General features: G+C 47.7%; 6 protein-coding genes across 6 annotated transcripts; 3 read left to right on the top strand and 3 right to left on the bottom strand.

The window, feature by feature from the left end:
* Window positions 1-356: 356 nt before the first annotated feature.
* On the bottom strand, window positions 357-957 carry F4812DRAFT_453048 (ribosomal protein L31e; the record flags this gene model as incomplete). Its single annotated transcript, XM_047936430.1, has 3 exons — window positions 357-560; window positions 696-770; window positions 871-957. The coding sequence occupies 3 exons, from the start codon at window positions 955-957 to the stop codon at window positions 357-359; spliced, it is 366 nt and encodes a 121-aa protein (XP_047786474.1).
* A 2,489-nt stretch (window positions 958-3,446) lies between these two features.
* Window positions 3,447-4,664, top strand: F4812DRAFT_453047 (regulator of G protein signaling superfamily; the record flags this gene model as incomplete). Its single annotated transcript, XM_047936429.1, has 3 exons — window positions 3,447-3,631; window positions 3,683-4,370; window positions 4,428-4,664. 3 exons carry the CDS (start codon window positions 3,447-3,449, stop codon window positions 4,662-4,664), a joined length of 1,110 nt encoding a protein of 369 aa, XP_047786473.1.
* Window positions 4,665-5,285: 621 nt separating this feature from the next.
* F4812DRAFT_443635 (uncharacterized protein) lies at window positions 5,286-7,014 on the bottom strand. The gene is made up of 2 exons (XM_047935415.1): window positions 6,594-7,014; window positions 5,286-6,494 (listed from the first exon to the last, which is right to left on the bottom strand). Exons 1-2 carry the CDS (start codon window positions 6,624-6,626, stop codon window positions 5,577-5,579), a joined length of 951 nt encoding a protein of 316 aa, XP_047786472.1. The 5' UTR covers window positions 6,627-7,014; the 3' UTR covers window positions 5,286-5,576.
* A 1,056-nt stretch (window positions 7,015-8,070) lies between these two features.
* Window positions 8,071-12,336, top strand: F4812DRAFT_214225 (putative copper-transporting P-type ATPase). The gene is made up of 2 exons (XM_047930373.1): window positions 8,071-8,555; window positions 8,614-12,336. The coding sequence occupies exons 1-2, from the start codon at window positions 8,449-8,451 to the stop codon at window positions 12,017-12,019; spliced, it is 3,513 nt and encodes a 1,170-aa protein (XP_047786471.1). The 5' UTR covers window positions 8,071-8,448; the 3' UTR covers window positions 12,020-12,336.
* F4812DRAFT_214226 (uncharacterized protein) lies at window positions 12,337-13,708 on the top strand. The gene is made up of 2 exons (XM_047930374.1): window positions 12,337-12,550; window positions 12,638-13,708. Exon 2 carries the CDS (start codon window positions 12,741-12,743, stop codon window positions 13,659-13,661), a length of 921 nt encoding a protein of 306 aa, XP_047786470.1. The 5' UTR covers window positions 12,337-12,550; window positions 12,638-12,740; the 3' UTR covers window positions 13,662-13,708.
* Window positions 13,643-15,955, bottom strand: F4812DRAFT_468112 (uncharacterized protein; the record flags this gene model as incomplete). Its single annotated transcript, XM_047938739.1, has 2 exons — window positions 13,643-14,274; window positions 14,353-15,955. The coding sequence occupies 2 exons, from the start codon at window positions 15,953-15,955 to the stop codon at window positions 14,261-14,263; spliced, it is 1,617 nt and encodes a 538-aa protein (XP_047786469.1). The 3' UTR covers window positions 13,643-14,260.
* Window positions 15,956-20,231: the final 4,276 nt, after the last annotated feature.

Raw genomic sequence — 20,231 nt, 5'->3', positions numbered from 1 at the left:
CCCGGCTTCTCGTACGCATTGCATTTACAGGTGGTTCCGGGCTGGCGATAGCAATTCCTTTAATCATGACGTGCGGCAGCATTGCCCAATTTTCCACACGAATAATATCGCCCTGACCCGTTGTAACTTGCTCAGTGTGATTTAGGACAATCAGCTGAAAAATGCCACAGGAGAATCTGATAGTAATCCAGACGTGAAGGGTCACGAAATAAATAAATAATTGTTCACGGTTCTTGATTCATCAACTAGTGAATCTGATCTCAATGTCATGAAGCCAGAAGGTAACTCCGAAACCATGCCCTTCTTGAACCCAGCCGGTATCTCAACGAAACAATGTTTTTTTCCTTTGCCTTTCCTTACTCCTCGACCACGGTCGTCACCAGACCCTTGGGGTTCTTGACGTTGACGGCTTGAACGTAGCTGTAGAGCTTCTCCTTGGCATCCTCCTCGTCGTTTCGTCTTCGGCTGATTCGGATACGGAGTCTGAACGGAACACCCTTGATACCCTGCTCCCAGACCTTCTTGTTGAGTTGGGGGTCGAGGCGGACGTCCGAGGTTTGCTGAGAATAGGGTTAGCCAGATCAACATTCTATCGGAATCGTGTTCGGTCGTGCACTGCAGTGAAGTGCAATGCAATGTTGCAATGCATTGTATTGCATTGGTGGAATAGAGGTGGATGATAGGTATGTCCGTACCATAGCCTTCTGCGCAAACGCCTTGATCTCCTTGATGGCTCGAGGAGCCCGCTTCTTGAAAGTTACACCATGCACCTATTAAATCCATCAGCATTTCAGTTATTCCTCCCGAGTAAAAAAAAATTAAAAATTTCTGCATCGATGGGCGCTCGGTTCTGGCGCACGGTGGACGTACTCTCTTGTGGAGGTGGATGGTGTACTCGCGGGTCACGACCTGCTCGATGGCCGACTTGGTGGCGGGCTTCTTTCCTTTCGACGACATTTCTGAATTGAGAACCGTAGTTAGAATTATTTACGTAGTCGAACGGAAATGGAGTGGTTTTCGGGCGGAGATTCTTACTGGGTTGTTGTCTGGGTGTTGGTCGAAAAAAGTTCGGGGTCGTGATGTTGTTTAGCTTTGCGAAATTGAAAATTGGAAGACCTTTGATGTGGGAAACTGAGGGCAGGAGGAGGATTTCGCTAGCCGAACCAATCAAATTTAGGGTTGTGGGATTGTTATGTGGCTAGTGTTACCTACCCGGCCTGTGCACCTTACAGATCGGTGATTGGAACATTAGCGTCTGATAGGGTTACGGTAGCTGCATACATACCGTTTAATAAATATAGCCGTACTTATCCAACTCAATTCAAAGAACGGCTCTTAATTGTAACGTTTAAAGTATTACGCAGCTGTATCCACATGGCTCCTAGCGAATGAGCTGCGCGTGCGCCTCTCAAAATTCCTGCGCCGCTCGTTTTTTTTGCGCCGCTCCCATTTTAAACAACTCCCCCGTTTTAAGCGGCTCCTCCGTTTTAAATAATATATATGCAGCTACCCAAATAGTAATATTACATTATACTTTACCCCACACTTACCTTATAGCTTATAATTATAAACTTATACGTATACTGTCAGGGACCAAAGTGTGTATTAGCTGCTAGGTGTCAGATACTCTATTAGTCATCTGGATATATGGATGATGTTGATATAGAGTTACGGACGGATGGATACTGGACCTGTCGGACAGGTCGCTGCTACATATAAGGTATACCGATGTCCGGGGAAAAACCTATTATAAAGTTGACGGAATACCTTATTAAAGATCCGATCGGCATATTTGATCAGAAGTTTCGATATGGTACGAGGTCATAGCAAAGCAGCTATTGTGTATATAAGGAAAGTAGAATCCCGTTTTTAAGATGGAAGAAAGAGAGAAGGATAAGTGTTATCGTCTATCATACCATTGTCTCTATATTTCGTCTTAGATATAGGGACTATACAGCGAGTTAACATTTTCTTAACACTTTTTCCTCTTTTGTAATTATCCCACTCGACATATACCCGTTTATAATATATTATACATAACATAATATAACTTATTTAAAAAACGTACTTAATAATTTCTTAATTAAGTAAATTATAATTATAATTATAATAAAAAAATATATAAAAAAATACTTTTTATTTTTTCTAATATATAATTATTAAAAGCGGTTTAAAAAAACAAATAATATAAAAATAATTATTAATAAATACGTACGTAAAATTAAAATAAAAAAAAATAAAAAAAAACTTATTTTTATATAATTTAAAATACATTAATATTTTTTTCCATTAAATATATATTATAACGAAATACGTATATATATTATATAATTATTAATAATAAATAACGCATAAACAGCGTATAAAACGCTTATTAAGTTAAAGCTTTTCCCCTAACTTTGGGGGCGGTTCATACATAGTGAGCTGTATGTATACGGTATATATACGGCTACTATAACCCCCCATCTAACGCTAATGAAGTGGCTTATGAAAATTTGTGTGGCCTGAACACAGGAGCTGCCTCAGATGTGTGAAATTTTATGGGTCGCAGTACTACAGCTACGTACCGAACTACGTAATCCTACACCATTGACTGAAGAATCTAGGCCGTAATTCGTAAAGTCCAAAGGGGCTGAGGGGTTAGCAGCTTCCGTCGTGATAGCAACAAATCGCAACTAAGAAGCCGCAAGGCAAGCTATGCACATGCTGACATCTCGACAGGAATTGCCTAATACCATTACATCGTGTTATCCAATTCCTTCTCAACTTTTTATTCCTTCATATAAAAAACTCACATGATCCTTTGTGAACCTTTTTATGTCCTCACAACATGAGAATGAGAACTAGTGTGGCTGATTTACAAGCTACTGTGCCACGAGTTCTCCCAACCCCTGGCCCTTTAATTTGACAGTTACGAGGTACTTCCTTTTTCAGGTGATCTTCAAGCAGTCACATTGGCCCAGGCGCCAAAGCAAGCCAGCAACCACGGCGGACAATCATCCTACGCTGCTTTTTGCTTTTCCAGGCGACTTTCCCCAATTTCTAACTACCTACCCTGGGTTTCCGGTTTTTGATTTCGCCCAACGCACCAGCAACCAACATCCACGTTCTCTATACAATCGTCATCACCCTGCGCCGAGCGCAATTTCACTCGTTTCGATTGTATACAAACAACCCGAAGCGAAAAAAATAATTCATTGGAAATAATTGATTTAGATCAAGTAATTGATGAATGAGTTTTACATGTCGACAATATTCGCCTCAAAATCAATCCTGCTATTCTCATCACTCCGATCGCATCTTACGCGACGATAATAGACACGATTGTAAGCTCCTTCTCAAGGGAGAGCTCGGCTCATAACCGTCGTACCAACGCATTTTGGCGTTGAATTCCCATCCGACAATTAACCCGATATAATTCAATTGCCGAGCGAGAATTCTTCAAGATGGCGTACAGTGCTGCTCTAGAGGAGGCGAATCAACCGATCTCACCTCCCGAGGCGACGGTACGCAATCGGCTACCTACCCTCTTTGAGGTGCTCTGCCGTCGTACACATCCTCCCGTCGACCTGTTCTCCTTCTACATTTATATGCGAGACCAGCAACGTTCCGTTGATTACTTGGATTTCTGGTATGTACTCTTTTCGGGTTAATGAAGTCTATTTGCTAATAGGAAAAAAAGGTTGGACGTAGCCCAGCATATGTCGCTCTGTCGTCACTACGTTCGCGAACTTAGGCGGTCCGTTCTTGTGGGCACACCCGACCTGGAGACGGAGGAATCTAAGCGATCTTCCAGAATCCTCGAAGCTATGGGCGATCTGTCAGGTCCTGCAAGATTTAACGATGAGCAAGGAAGAGATAGAGATGCTCAGATTTCCACTTATTTGCGTGAGCAACCCGCGCCCGGTGGCATCCACGATTCCCCGGTTAGCAGCCTGGAACGAAGAGCCCGAGCTAGCACCCAGCTTAGTTCCGGCACGCCGCATCACATCACCGATTCCAATTCGCCCGAGCATAGCGTGGCCCGACGTGATATCCGAGCGTCTGCGGAAAAGATTCTCTACACGTTCCTGCTCCCCGGCGCTGAACGTGAGATCACCTTAGATGGTTCGATTGCGGCAGAGATTACCCAAGCTATCGAGGAAGACAACCGTGACGATCCCGAGCTTTTCGACGTCGCTAAGGACTACGTATTTCAAGCGATGGAGCGTGATGCGTTTCCGGGCTTCCTCCGTGCTCGTGCCTTTGGCAACCTGGTCCCTCCTACTCTCATTGCGAGACTGATTATTGGTCTTATCGCTCTGTTTGGAGCTTTCTGGACAGGATTCAACCTAATCTTTCTCGACCGTTCCCGCCTAGAACGATGCTGGGTATGTATTCCTAACGCGACTGATATCATATAAATATTTGTCTAACCTTGTCTTTAGGAAATTCTGCCATTTACTATTGGCGTCTACTTTCTCGCATCATATCAGTACTCTCTGGATCCTATCATGGCACTTGCCGGCTTTAGCGAGTTGACGCCGCTACAGTTCACCCGCATTAGAGAGCCGTATGTTCGCAAGCTGCTGATCCAGCGTTCCCTCGTGGTCCTAGCCGTGACAGCAATAGTTGACGCAGCACTTTGCGTGCTGTTTATCTTCGTACCCGGTCACAGGCTATAAACACGAATAATACTCATCGCCTATTTCAGCAAGAGCATTCGGTTTCTTTCTTTTTGCCATTGGTGCGCTGCATTTTACGACGTCATGACCATCTTGTTTCCAGGAGTTTCGAGCCTAAGGTTTGCAAAGACTTAACACCAAAGTCCAAAATAATATTCTGGCACGGTTTAGAGTGGGAGAGGAGTGTGATACCACTAAGCACAAGCAAGCAAGCTTTCATTTCACTTTTCCCTTTTTTCGTTATCATTTCCGGAAGAAACGTGGCCATCATACATGTGCAAGGAAGGAAAAGGAGGAAGGGTTGACATGTGGCGTATGGATTCGTCATATCTTGAGTCCTCTATTTGGTTCGGCACTGCTCGTTGGAGCACGTTTCTAGGGATCTTACTTTTTTTTTTCTCTTCGTCTACAGTCCCATCCATCGGGACTTATTTAATCAGAGGATTCACGGACATGTCTTCACGTGTTCCGTCCAAGGGTAACCTAAGGTTAGGTGCCTTACCTCTCTAATCGATTTGCTGAGCGTTCTGTACAATACTAAAAGGTAGCTAAGCACTGAGAACTTGTCAAGTCTCCCGGCTAGGCATATTGCAATTGATTCTACGATGATTTATATGCACCGTTATGTTATTCAAGTGTGTTAATGTGCGATTAGTAAAATCGTTTGTATTTTCATGAGCCTATTTCGGCATGCCAATGGTCTAAATGTGCTGCAACCACGGTCATGTTGTATATTTAGTTCCTTTTCCCCATAACATCGTGATACTTCTTTTTTGCCAGCACAGAAAACCACCTAGCTAGCTAGAAGCTGTCGTTTCGTCAAAATGAGTAAACTACTTCCTGTTAAACTCATGGCCAACACCTCTAATGCAAATCTATCCTTGCTAATACCATCTCACTGCAGCATCAAGGTTACAGTCTTCGTCGGCTCGCCCGTTGCTTCCTGGCCGCACCTGACGCGCCAGCACCGAAAATCTCTCCGTCATCAGGTTCCTCCTCATCCAAATCCATCGCTTCGTCAGAATCCTGCGCCGCATCTAAGCTGCCGCTTCCACGCTTCCCGTTGCGCTGGCTGCCGCGTAGTCGAGCGATCGCGGAATCCAGATACCGGCCCTGATTACGGCTGTGCGTGCCCTCACCACCGCCAGCACCACCACTACCGGCGCCCTGGTTCGCAGGCAGGACGAGGTCGAGCTTGCCGTGGTCCTCGACGAGCTTGGCCTCGCGGGCCTCCCAGGCGGTCTTCTCGTCGTGGCGCCTCTTGGCCTCGGCCTTGATGCGGGCGACCTGGTCCTCGAGGTCGGCGAGGGTGGAGGCGCAGTGGTCGGACCAGGCGTGCAGGGCGGCGAGCAGGCCCGGGAGCGAGTTGGGCGCGAGGTCGCGCAGCGGCGACACGCGGGACACGTGGACGGCCTGGTTGCGCGGGTCGAGCTGCGCCTCGACGAGCCCCGCGTACACGGCGCTGATGACGAGGTCCTCGACGGCGCGGGCGTCGGGGAGGCCCAGGTGCTGCTGCAGGGACGCGTAGCTCAGGTTGCGCGGGTCGCGGGCGAGCGTCAGCAGCGAGAGCTGGCGCAGCTTGAGGGTCTGCGCGGCGTTGAGGGGGGGCAGCTGGTCGGCTTGCTGCGCGAAGGCGGCGAACGTGCCGAAGGAGAAGAGCTCCAGCAACGACAGGTACGGCGCGTACTCGGGCGACTGGCGGAGGGACTGGATCTGCGGCGCCTGGAGCAGCTCGGCGAAGACGTAGGTGTTAGGGTTGGAGGTCGCTTGCGTGACGAGGTCGGCTGCTGCTCGGGGGGCGGCTGCGGACTTGGTGAGAGCGAGGTAGGGCTAGTTATGTGATAAGTCAGTTGTCAGTTACTAGTTGTTATCATTACGGTTTATGGGTCTGAGTAGGTAGATAAGTAATAAATAAGTATAGAATCGTACCTCTAGAGCGTTTAACGCCTTGGTCTGCTCCATGGTGAAGGTAGCCTCGCCGTTACGCTGGCGATAGCAAAAACTGACGTCAGACTATCACGAGGCTACAAGGCTCCAGCTAGCTAAGCTTTCAGATCGGGCAGTCTTCCAAGATCTAGAGAGTAGACGACTTGGTTGGAGATCCCTGCTTCAGTCCGTTTCGATGATTAGAGGTAGGTATGGTACGATTACCGGTGCTGGTAGGTACTGGGAATGGCGGGTGTAGAACTGAAACGGCTAGGCCTCACGCAATGGAATAAGGAAAATGAGACTGGAATAAAAGACTGGATTATGAGACAAGATTTTCCTATTGTTTAATTTTTGACGTTTAGGATAGGCTCGAAGTTGCTAAAAGCAGGCGCCTTGTATCATCACCGTTTGAGCTTCCAGTGACATGGCGCGCTAAAGCACCCTGTCCTGGCGGGGCATTTGTCTTAGCTGCCTGTCTTATCTTATCACTCCGCACTAAATGTGTACAATACCTGGGTACTCAACATAGGTAGTGTCCATATTCCATTCAGCTAGCTAGGCATCATAAGTTCACAACTTTGAACATATTCCGTCGGTAAGAAAAAAAAAACATGGCTTTTCATAACCGTTCCATAAATATACCTTAGGTTATATAGGTATGAATTTTGATCGTAACAGTTTGTGAATATTACCCACTTCCGTATATTTCGTCAGCCTTTATTTGAGTCAACTACCTAGTCCATATAACTAATACAGGAATATGCTAGAAATAGAACCGGGGCTACCTAATCATTAATGGTGTTCTCCTAATTTAAGTCTACATAGTACGCCTGCGGCCTACCGGATAAAATTAAGTATCTAATTTAGCGGGGTGTACGTACATAGGACCTACATCTGCCATCTAAAAAGAGGTTCTACTCCGCCTGGTCCGAACTTACCGGAGGCGAGAATTGGTCTCAAACAACTACAACGTATTTACGAATCGTGTATAGTATCTTTACACTGTCTGTTAACGTTTTCTCCTTTTTTCTTTTCTTTACATAATTGATTTCTAATTTAACCACTTTTATATTCTCCAGTGTATAGAACATACAACTGTCAGCAATCAATAATCATTTACGCACTACATGTCCAGATCTATAATGTTGTATATTACCTGCGTGTAGTTACTAGCTTGCCGTTGAGGATTGCTGGGAATCGCCGTGTTAGGAAGGCCGGAAGGTTATGTTCGATGTGGCACACTTCGTGCACACTTCGTATATACTTCGTAATGGTATTGGATTATTGTTAGGTTAGGTAGGTACCTATTTATACCGCACTGTGTTAGATATACGCTTGGTCAAACACCAATAATCTCTTAATACGGTTAGCTCCACCAATTTCCTATTCAAGGAAACACCCGATTGGTTCTAGGGTGCTTCATATTTTACCACTTGTATTACATCCATACGCACCTACCTCAGATCCGTTTCTTAGCCCCGGCAGCTTACAAACCCTCTTAAACCCAAAAAAGGATCCCATCGTTCGACATTCCGGCTTCGTTTCTTAACTCTTTTGCCATTTTTTCTCCCCACGGTGCTGCAACCTCAACCTGCAATACACACAGCAACGATTAACCAACGATATAATCCCGACTTTAATATATCCTGCTTCCCCTCCGCCTGGCGCCGAGGCTTACGCGAACCATCCTATCTTTTAACAACTCCTTTATCCGACGAGAATCGCCAAAGAACAATCTAATATCATGCCAGCCATTGTATAGAAAATTTGCGAAGCGTATAATAGACGGACCAGCGACGCAGCCCACGCCTTTGTCAACCCCTATCCGAATATTATCAAATTACGCTAGTCAAATATGGCTCCGGAATATATTAAAGTCCCCACGAGGGACTCTACTCGATCTTCTCTGCTAAGTCCAGTACCTCGATGGGCTACCACAACTTTGAGAGTTGGCGGCATGACGTATAAACACCCAATCCCCTTTGTTCTATTGTTTCTTTTAGCTTACGTTTGTTTTTAGATGTGGCGCTTGTACTTCGGCGGTTGAAGCGGGCTTCAAAGACGTCGACGGGGTTGGTAGCGTGTCGGTTAGTCTGGTGATGGAGCGTGCGGTAGTAATGCATGATCCCCAACGAGTTCCCTCCGAGACCATACAGGAAATAATCGAAGATCGCGGGTTCGAAGCCGAGGTTTTGTCAACTGATCTACCGACCCCATTACAAACCCCGATATTCAACACGAAAGAGGGCAACGATGACCCGGCAACGACTGTTACCACGATCGCTATCGAGGGTATGACTTGCGGAGCGTGCACTTCTGCAGTCGAGGGTGGATTCGCAGATGTAACAGGGGTAAAACATTTTAGCATTTCGCTACTCTCGGAAAGGGCTGTTATAGAACACGATGCTACTCTCCTTCCTACCGATAAAATCATAGAGATTATCGAAGATCGAGGATTCGGCGCGACCCTGGTATCGAGCGAAGAATCGAAGCCGTCGCAGGCGGGATTGACGAACATCGAAACATCGACACTAGCTACGACTACAGTTGCGATTGAGGGCATGACATGTGGCGCTTGTACCTCTGCCGTTGAGAGTGGTTTCGCCGGTGTTGAGGGTGTGTTACGGTTCAACATCAGTTTATTGGCGGAACGCGCCGTTATCACGCACGACATGACGAAATTGTCGCCGGGGAAGATCGCGGAGATCATCGAGGATAGGGGATTTGGCGCCAACGTCCTATCAACATTGGCCGATATGTCTGATCACTCCGGGGGTTCTTCGACAGCTCAGTTCAAAATCTACGGCGATCCAGATGCTGCGGCAGCTAAAACCATCGAGGACACGCTGCTCGCTCTCCCTGGTGTTAGCTCGGCTAAGCTAAGCACCTCTACGTCAAGACTAACCGTGTCCCATCAGCCGAGCCTTACTGGATTACGCGCGCTTGTAGAAGAAATAGAGAAGCTGGGATTCAACGCTTTAGTTGCTGACAACGATGACAACAATGCGCAATTGGAGTCTCTAGCGAAGACTAGGGAGATTCAGGAATGGAGAAGAGCATTCCAGGTCTCTTTATCATTTGCCCTCCCGGTATTCTTCATAGGCATGGTCTTTCCTATGATGCTTCCCATATTAGATTTCGGTCGCCTAGAGTTACTCCCCGGCCTTTTCCTCGGCGACGTTATCTGCTTAGTTTTAACGATACCCATACAATTCGGCATAGGCAAACGCTTTTACGTTTCAGCTTTCAAGTCCATCAAGCACAAGTCCCCGACTATGGACGTTCTGGTCGTCCTGGGCACGTCTGCTGCCTTTTTCTTTAGCGTTTTCGCTATGATCATATCCCTCTTATTTCCTCCTCACAATCGTCCGGGTACTATCTTCGATACGAGTACTATGCTTATTACCTTCGTTACGCTTGGTCGATTCTTGGAGAATCGCGCAAAGGGTCAAACTTCAAGAGCCCTCTCGCGACTCATGTCTCTAGCTCCGTCGATGGCTACTATATACGCTGATCCAATTGCTGCGGAGAAGGCTGCCGAAGGTTGGGATATAGCCAAGTCGGGGAAGCCGGAGACACCCACTCAGGACGGTAATGCAGAAGAAGCGAAGGTCATTCCTACCGAACTCATCTCCGTAGGCGATATCGTTATAATCCGTCCAGGAGATAAGATCCCGGCGGATGGGACTATTGTACGAGGTGAAACATATGTGGACGAGAGTATGGTTACCGGAGAGGCAATTCCAGTTCAGAAGAGGAAGGGTAGCAACGTGATAGGTGGTACCGTCAACGGACACGGTCGAGTGGATTTCCGCGTGACCAGAGCAGGCCGAGATACGCAACTAAGTCAAATTGTCAAGCTCGTTCAGGATGCGCAAACCACCAGGGCTCCCATCCAGCGATTAGCTGATACACTTGCCGGTTACTTTGTGCCTGCCATCCTGGTCCTTGGGTTTTTGACATTTTGCACGTGGATGATCCTCAGCCATGTCCTGACTAACCCACCTAAGATTTTCTTACAGGCCGAAAGTGGTGGCAAGTTAATGGTTTGCGTCAAACTTTGCATATCCGTTATTGTATTTGCTTGCCCGTGTGCTCTCGGTCTAGCTACTCCTACCGCGGTTATGGTTGGTACGGGAGTTGGCGCAGAGAACGGAATTTTGGTTAAGGGTGGTGCCGCTTTGGAGGCCACTACAAAGATTACTCAGGTCGTCCTCGACAAGACTGGAACCCTCACGTACGGCAAGATGAGTGTTGCGAGCATCAAGATGCCCGCTGTATGGCAGGACAACGAATGGCGACGACGCCTCTGGTGGAAAATCGTCGGTCTTGCCGAGATGGGAAGCGAGCATCCCGTTGGCAAGGCTATTCTAGCAGCGGCGCGAAATGATCTCGGTTTGGATGCTGAGGCAGCTATCGACGGCAGCGTCGGCGAGTTCAATGCCGTCGTCGGGCGCGGTATTAGTGCACGTGTCGAACCCGCTAGCGCTGAGCGTACCCGTTACGAAGTCCTTGTTGGAAGTGTTCGTTTCTTACGAGAAAACAATGTCGACGTGCCAGAAAATGCAGTAGAAGCATCGGAAGAAATCAACTCGAAGGCAAACAAGTCGAAAGCCTCTTCTGCCGGAACGACGAACGTGTTTATCGCCATCGATGGCAAGTATGCTGGTCATCTATGCCTGGCAGACACGATCAAGGACGGAGCCGCAGCAACAATCGCTGTTTTACATCGAATGGGAATCAAGACCGCAATTGTTACTGGTGATCAACTTTCTACCGCGTTGGCCGTTGCCTCATCTGTTGGCATCTCGCATGACAATGTGTATGCCGGCGCGTCTCCGGATCAGAAGCAGGTTATCATCCGGGAAATCCAAGATAGGGGTGAACGCGTCGCCATGGTCGGTGATGGTATCAACGATTCTCCCGCGTTGGCCACCACCGACGTTGGTATCGCTATGTCTAGCGGTACCGATGTCGCCATGGAAGCTGCAGATGTTGTTCTCATGCGACCCAACGACCTTATGGATATCCCCGCTGCTCTCCACCTTGCCCGGACCATTTTCTTACGAATCAAGCTCAATCTCACCTGGGCATGCATGTACAACGTGGTCGGATTACCTTTTGCGATGGGTCTTTTCCTTCCCATAGGTTGGCATCTGCACCCTATGGCTGCGGGTGCCGCTATGGCTTGCAGTAGTGTCAGTGTTGTGGTTAGTTCGCTACTCCTAAACTTCTGGAAGCGACCTCAGTGGATGGAGGATGCGCTGATAGCCGAGAAGAGTGGGCTTAAGAAGCGCGGCCGTGGCTGGGGCTTTGATGGTATTATCATTAAAGCCCAGGATCTTGCAGGTGCGGTATTGGGTAGGAGATCGAGGAAAGACGAAGGATATGTACCATTGGACACGTTGGATCATACCGAGGCATAATGGCCTCTTTGCATATGGCGCTAAAATACCCTTTAGGTTTCCTTTTCTTTTTTTTTTCTTTTCTTTTTTCTAAGTTGCAATTGGTTACCAAACGCACCCATTGCATCACGGAGTCGAGGAGTCGAGGAGCGTTCTCTCTCTATACATACACAATTACTGTCCCGCAGTATTATTCCCCCCCATGTTTAGAAATTAGGATATTTGAACAATGAATTTCTCAGAGCCGGAATTGTGCTCGAGCTAGCATTAGACGGCGCCTATGCTTAACGATTTTAGCTATGCCGGATAGGTATTAGTCCATGAAAAAAGATCTCGTATGCAGTTCCTCATTGGTTCTTGTCAATGTTGGGCTACCGCAAGTGGCTAATTCTTGGGTAGCGAAACTCGGCGCCGGGATCGCGGCTTGTACATACATACATAGTATAGAAAAATATCGATCGATTCAGCCTCGGAAGCCTTGTGTAGCCAGCCTTATTTCCAAAATAGATCTCAAGTCTTGACTCATCTGCTCCTAAGAAATATCGGTGTGAGGTAAGCCAATCATATACACGTTTGATAGGCAATTCTCTTTTGACTACCTGACCTAATATACTCGTCCTCGATTTACATCAATTATAGACTTATAGTTGTGTTATACCTGCCCACAACTTACGCAGAATACATTGAATACATTGGTTGCCTGCATAAGAGGTACCTAACCTACCTAGAAATCCCTTTCATCATGGCGAGAATGGCACTCTCCAGCTCCCCCTTCGCGGGGCTCAGACTACCCGGCGCGGTGGGCAGCAGCAGCACTCCGGTCAAAGTGCTCCTGGCCCTCGCGCCCATCGCTATCCCCGCCGCTTACATGATCTACCTGCAGCGCTCGCTGGCGCGCCACACCGCCGCTTCGGCCGCCATCTGCCCGCCCGACTCGCTGGCCGACCCCACCTCCACCACCTCCTCCGCAGCCGAGCCCCTCAGCGACAGGGACATCTTCCCGTCGGACGTGCGGCACCACCCGGACCGGTACGTCGTCGCGCGCGAGCGCGTCACCTCCCACCTGGTCCCCGTCGCGTCGCTGCGGCCCGAGTTCATCTCCAAGAAGGGCAACCTGAGCGGGCTGCTGGACTCGTACCTCGCCGCGACGATGACGGCGTTCGCGGGCACCGCGCAGGCGTACTTCCTCAAGCGCGTGGGAGCCGCGCTCGAGGACACGCAGCGGGCGGAGGAGTTCGCCAAGACGTTCGACCCCGCGTACATCTCGGCGTGCAAGTTCCGCCCCGGCGACCGCGTGTGCGGCGTGTACGTGGTGCGCAGCCGCAGCCGCAGCAAGGGGCGCGTGGTGCTGGAGGTGGCGCCGCCGGAGGGGTGGAAGGGCCCCGCGGTGGAGGGGGTGCTGGTCGTCGGGTTCGATCTGGAGGTTGCGGCTGGGCGGGGGCGGAAGAGCGAGCGGGAGAAGGAGAGGGAGGGGCGTGGGCGGAGTTATAGCAGCGAGGCGGTGGAGGGGGATGTGAGGTTCGTGAATGAGACGGTTATGTGGCGGGAGAGGGACGGGGGGGTTAGTACGCCGTTGGAGGGACGGGTCGGCAGGTGGTTGCATACGCTGATGGTGAGGAAGTTGGTGGTTAAGGGGGTGCAGGCTGTGACGGGTGGGAGGTAGGCTGCCTATAGGTTAGGTTCGGTAGCTCAAGGTATCCATCCTGATGTATGTATGTACCGTATCGGTGGGATATCTGGTCATTTATGAACTTTGTTTAGAAGTATGGTTCTGGTATGTTGATACGAACCAGATATGCATGACATGACGCTGTTTGGACATAAAATATTATATAGTTTCCACTCCGCGTCCCGACATCTCGTGAACAGACGGTGGTGGGTACGTACCCGTTCCAGCATGGTTCGTTCCTAGGGGTGTGACCTCGTAGTTCGCTTCGTCGATTCCCCAAACAAGATATCAAGATATCAAGCTGTAAGCAGTAATATGTCACATATAACACCATCGTATATATATGCCTGTCTTGCCAAAAGCTGGCCGTGTGTCTTTATAAATATATCGCGCAAAGGTCGATTGGGTCCAGAATATGTAACAGCATGTCTATATACCTTGACTTTTTCCCCGATCAGCTCCGTTAAATCACTTTTTTTCGTGTCGTGAATCATTATTATATATCGTTGGTAACGTAATGTAACGTAGGTTATTCGTAAAACGTAGGTAGGTAGGTAGGTAGGCAATCATTCCAAATCATTATACTCCCCTACTTAATATGCTGAGTCTAGTAATAACTATTATTAGCCAGATCAAAGTCACTGCTTACTGCCTAGCAAAGGGGAGGGGGAGATTATTGACTCACGCGACGACCGGCCATCGAACATATATAAAAAGACCCAGAGCGCCCTGATTGCCGTGCCGCCGGCTATTATCAGGGCCGTGACCTGGCCGACGGAGTACAGCGGCGAGGTCTTCTGCACCATGTTGATGCTCATCGTGACCTCGGCTGAGATCATGCTCAGCAGCGCCAGCACGCTGCTCTCCAGGAAGTTGACGCTGACGGTCACCGGCACCTCCGAGTACCGCTCGCCGACCAGCAGCACTGCTTGGCCGGCTTCCAGGTCGATGTGTCCGCACTTGTGGCATCTTTGGCAGGCTATGCACATTTCGCATGCTGACTCTTCGTAGCGTGACGATTCGCCGTCATCGCCTGCATGTGGTGTTGTTGCTTCATGATTGCCATTTTGTACCCTTGCCTTGTTCAGGGTTTGTAATGGTATACAGTTGCCATTTATACCGTTGATAGGTGTACTGTTGTTACCATTCGGTGGTGGTACACCGTTGTGACCATTTTGCCGTTGAGTATTATCATCCCTTGTTAGTGATGAGACTCTACTGATATTATTCGGGGATGTCTCATCGTTATGAGTGATATCGCTGTGAGACTCATGGTCGTTAGAGTCATTATTATGGGTGACAGCGCTATTAGATGCGTGGTTGTTAGAGTCGCCGCCGCCTTTAGGAAGGTTGTTGTTATTATTGGCACATCGCTTTTCGTGAAGACCGCGCATCCTCCTCTTACATACTTTGCAATAATGACATTCTTCGCATAAATGACAGCTGCAGTATATGCTCGGCGTTTCTGCTTTTTTACATATGTCGCAGGAATCGCATGGATTCTCTCTATCCCATTTCTCAGCATCGTCATAAGTCGTAGTACGGGTGGCTGCAAAGTAAGCGCCGTGAACAATGTTGACAAATCGATATCCGAAATAAATCCAGAACGGCTCAACGTCGTTCGGGGAATCCGACGGACAGTTGCTTAGCCACGCCCACCAAAACGCAGAGAAGCAATCGCAGTCGCTGGTAGGACGTAAGTTCCTGGTAAAGTTACCCACGAGGATCCCTTCTATAATCAAGCCCAGTAGCTGAGCGATTAGAACGATTACCACTTGCCATCGGGCTGCTAGTGTCTCTTTAGTTACCAGCTGAATGGAAAGGGAATTGCCTTGGGCATCAAGAATTAACGACCCAAGGATCGCGTCGATTGGAGACAATTCTCGACGAGCCAATGGAACAAGAAGCGCAATAGCCAAAGACACGTGAGTGATAATTAACCCGCCACCAATCTCCTTCACAGCTGTCTTGCAGATATGCCATATTCCAGTAAGAGTAATGAAGAAAAGTATCCCAACTTGGGTCCAAGCAGCTGCGCGAACACCGTCGCCAACGATATCAGCATCCGCGTTGTCACATTGGCCCGGTTCGTCTGGGCCCCTCGCTCGCAGCCCTATGAAAGACAAGCAGCCGAGTAAAAGCGCCAGAAACGAGGATAAGTATCCAAGCACACGAAGGTGCCTAGCATTCTGCTGAAGTGTTATACTAAAGAACTCTAGCGCGATCAAAATGAGTTTGCAACCAGCCAGAATGATTATGGTATAGAACCCGACCTGGAAAGACGCCATGATATCGATTATTATTGAGTCGCAAAACTTGCTACGACGACATCTTCGAACGAGGGGCTAGAAAGTCGTCCCTAAGTATCCAATAGACACTAGACATAGCACTTCGCATCATCTTTCCAGAATCAAGTCATTATGCAGAGCCTCATGTATGGCTTCCGGTCTATCCATTACTACGCCTCCTGTCTTACATCCATACAGACCTTACCTACTTCCTATATGGTGTATAAATGTATAGTAGAAGCAGGCTCTAGGCAGATTATACTTGAATCTTCCTGGTCCTGCCTCTTTTCTTGCCATTGCCGCTCTGTAATTATCGCAGACTATGGTAACATGCGGGCCCGTGCTGCATATGCGAGACGATTTTCTTTTTTACCTTCCAATACGAATGTGGCAGAGGATCATTGGCTTATCATGACTTTATTTCGGGGGCGAAGCAGGCCGTCGCTAGTGGCGCTACACATTTTCTCAGATTTCTTTTTCCGAGCCAATCGCAGGCCTGGGTGCCTCTTCCCCCTCCCAATCTGTATCACAATGCGTCTCCAAATGATGACTTCGATCCTAACCGAGAAGAAACTCAGGTCAGCCAAGTTAGCCATTCAGTCAGACAGCCAGTCCTATAGGTCACCTGATATCACTCCCTCTGAGCAGGACTTGGCCGCATGACGGGTAGGGTAGTCACTTAACATGCGACCCGTTTATATGGCTCCCGCACCTCTGTGTCTAACCCTTCTAGAAATCCAAAAATCATCATACTACCTTCGCTTCAACGTTGAACATTACGCTTAATCGAAGCAACACCGTACTTTTAAAGACACAGCGTCAAACCAGCAAAACAAAGAAAGAAGAGCAAAAAACTACAAAATAAAATAAAAAATAAAAAAGGGCCCAAGCAACAAAAAGAAAGACCATGCCCGGACCATCAGGAACAGATTCGACGCGATCGTCCGGTATATCTAAGCAGTCAAGGTTCAATTGGCCGTTTTCCTTCCACAACGCCAGCAAGCTTGACCAATATCGCCTGTCCAGCTTCCTATCGTTGGCGCGGCGATCGCCTCCTTCTTCCCGGACGCCTTCGCAGTCGTCCTGGGGATCGACACACACGAGCGGCGGCAGCAACAACCACTTTCAGCACAACCACAGGACTGTCATATCATAAGACCGCAGTACAGCTAGCGGACGGAGGATAGCCTGTGTTCTGCGTTGTGCCCTGCACGTATGGTTAGCAAGACCGCATTCCAAAATCACTGCTACTACTTTACCTATCAGATATAGGTACCTATCTTAATGTTTAAACAAGAGCTAATTTTTTTTCCATTCTAGGTAATCCCTCCCTAGCTAGCCCTCGTGATTGTAATCTGTACTATTTTGTATCGCGCGTTTGTGGTGGTGCACAATCCTGTATTGCCTAGACGGCCCCTTTTTTCCCCAGCAGCCCGTGCACGCTGTGCACCGTATCGGTCCCGCGACAGTCTCTTTGCAATCATTCACACATATATACATATAAGGGGGAGTTGGCAGGTTAGGTTAGGTTAGGAATAGGTATAGAAGAACTGGTTGTTCTCTTTTGGGGTTCTGGGATTGGTAGAGATATATTGTATTCGGCTTTCAGGCCTCCCGGGTTGTTAGTAGTGTATGGATACCGTAATAGTTATGATGATAATAACTATTGTTTTAAATGGTTAAACCACCGAAGCTTTTTTTCGTAGGCGTAATTCCCATGCATCATCCCTCGTGGGATATTCCAATCTAGCAACCTCTTAAGTACATGTTGCTGGCTGGCCAACTCCCTCTATGAACCTGTTATAGGAATTAATTAACGTCTTGGGGAGTGTTAGGATTAGTTGATAGTTAATAACTTTACACCAGACTCGGAATAAGACAGCTTTGGTATCTCGAATTACTTTTGGCATTGTTTCAGCCCGAATTCACTTTCCTTCACGTCCCTCTTCTAGCCCCCTTTTCTTCACATCCTTTAAACTCTTACAGAGTAGGAGCGGTTTTGAAGTTCTCGAAGTTTTAACAAGTAGAGGATGGTTGGATAGGATCTATATTGAAATAATAATCCTATTGAGATCAGAAGGCTAAGTGGAAATTACTGAGATGGGTAATTCATGTACACCTGTTCTTTTCCTTGCATTCAAACTCTCTGCTCACTTGTCTACCTTGCATATGAAGATTACGCGAGGATAGCGAAAAGCTTGATACACTTACCAAGTCGAGGCTCGATTCATAATGAACCATAGTCTCTCAAGGAATCCTAAGTGTTGCGATCAATGTGCTGGTCGAGATGGGAATAACAGCTTCTTGCCCAACCTCTTCTACCGCGAAATGGGACTACTACCCAGAAGCTGGTATTTATTAATATCGGAAGTGCCTATATACCTACGCCCTGACTCTGAATACCACCGGAAGAATGTATATTAGGCAAGTTAGCCTGAGTAGTTGTAACTTGTAAGATGATTCAAAGTCTTACGAGCCTATGTCGCATGCAGGAGGTTTATCGAAAATCTGGAAGAACGGTGGCAAAGGCATATATGTCCGAACCTAAAAGGATCAATTTCTACCTGAGTTGGTGAGTCGATTGTGTCTTAATTGATAAATTTTCTAGCGACCGAGGAACAAGAGCCGTATAGCTGGGCGTCCAAGTATTATAGAGATACCTAGTCTCTCATGACTTAACGAAATTATATTTCTTCTCCTCCTCACATTTTTATGGAGCAGGAGTATTATAAGGTATATGAACTTGAAATATAAACATTTCATCATAAGTGGACGATGATGTTGCAATTAGGGTTGCTGTGTTTGTGCCAATACCTAGGGGTTAAATGAGAAAATGCTAATGCTAAAAAAGTTTTTTATCAATATTATCTAAAGATTGTGATCGGGACTAAAAAATCTAATGCGGGACTGCCCAGACTTATTAGTCTTGGATAGGACGAGGCAAAAGAAACGTCTGAAGTCTAGATCCGGACCGTCGCGATATCCACCTCAAAATCTCAAAATGATAAAGCTAAACTTCGGGTGGGCACGTGGGCACGTGGCCGTGCGACATCTTAAACATTTGCACTGGTATAATTTTGTTAGGTCGACTCAATATTCCGTACCGTTGTTGAATTTTCATCCTTCCAATCCCACGTTGAACCAACAACACCAACGTTATGCTCTAGGTAATAAACCGCCAAACGACAAATCTGCCTACAAATTAAAGCGCCTACTTTGTTAAATCTATTAATAGTATTATAGTATTGACGACTAATTAGGTAATAGTATAACGTTACTCTATGTGATAGCTTTCGAAGGGAGTAGATCGAGCTGGTCTGCCTGAATCGACGGAAGGATATTTTTAATCCCTAGATATAATAACGTCCTGTGGCTTGATCGTGCAACAATAGCCTCCCCACGCTCTCGTGACCGACGTCTCTTTTCAGCCAAGCTGTGGTGCACGTTGTTGATTCTATCAAGATAGGAGGTAGCTAATGCACATCTAGCTTCGTCAATGTCTTGACACCACGTTCTCATCGCATCGTATGAGATACCAAGGTGCCAAGTCGAAGCTTATTAGTGCACCGAATGCTAGATTTTCAGCTTAACGCACGCTAACATCCATCTGGCCGTCAGGCTAAACGATTTAGGGGGGGGATGAAAAATCTGAACTCTATTATCCGCAGTGAGTATAACAAGGCAACGTCAATGACAGCATGAAGTTAAGATTAGAATATATCGTATAGGGAGTTTCACTGACGTAACACCTATAGAACGTCGAGTTGGCCAACCCGAAAATCTATACCGAGGTCCTAGGAGCATATGTAAATTTCCGTCAAGTCATTTTTTTTTGTCACACGTGCTTCCGTCGCGTAGCTATGCTCGTGTATTGTCTCAGAATGCATATTATTGGGCGTATCGCGAACGCCGAATTTCTTCTTTCTGTTCTAGAATGATTCCCTTGTAGGAAGGCGACTTGTGGTCGTTTGATACTGATACCAGCTGTTGGTTTAACTCGTCCCTTAGCTCGAGGACCCCATGTTACTATCTTTCCGGGTGTCTGGGCGGACGGGCCCCCCCCCGTACTTCATAAGAGCCGTTCACGACGGCAGATCTTCACACGTGGGGTCCTTTAAGACCTTCCATTGGCCCATGCGAGCTCTAGGGTCCGCTGGAATATGGTGCCCCCGCCAAGAGCCTCAGCCGCGAACACGCCGCGAACCAGAGTCGTTTGTCTATCAACCCTTACAGATTTCACATTATCACGGATATTGAAATCCTATCTTGTGTTGCC

Source organism: Daldinia caldariorum (assembly GCF_022478825.1).
Source record: "Daldinia caldariorum strain CBS 122874 unplaced genomic scaffold F4812scaffold_21, whole genome shotgun sequence".
Taxonomy (NCBI): domain Eukaryota; kingdom Fungi; phylum Ascomycota; class Sordariomycetes; order Xylariales; family Hypoxylaceae; genus Daldinia; species Daldinia caldariorum.
The sequence above is the reverse complement of the archived record's forward strand: the minus strand, read 5'-3'. Positions and strand labels throughout refer to the sequence as shown.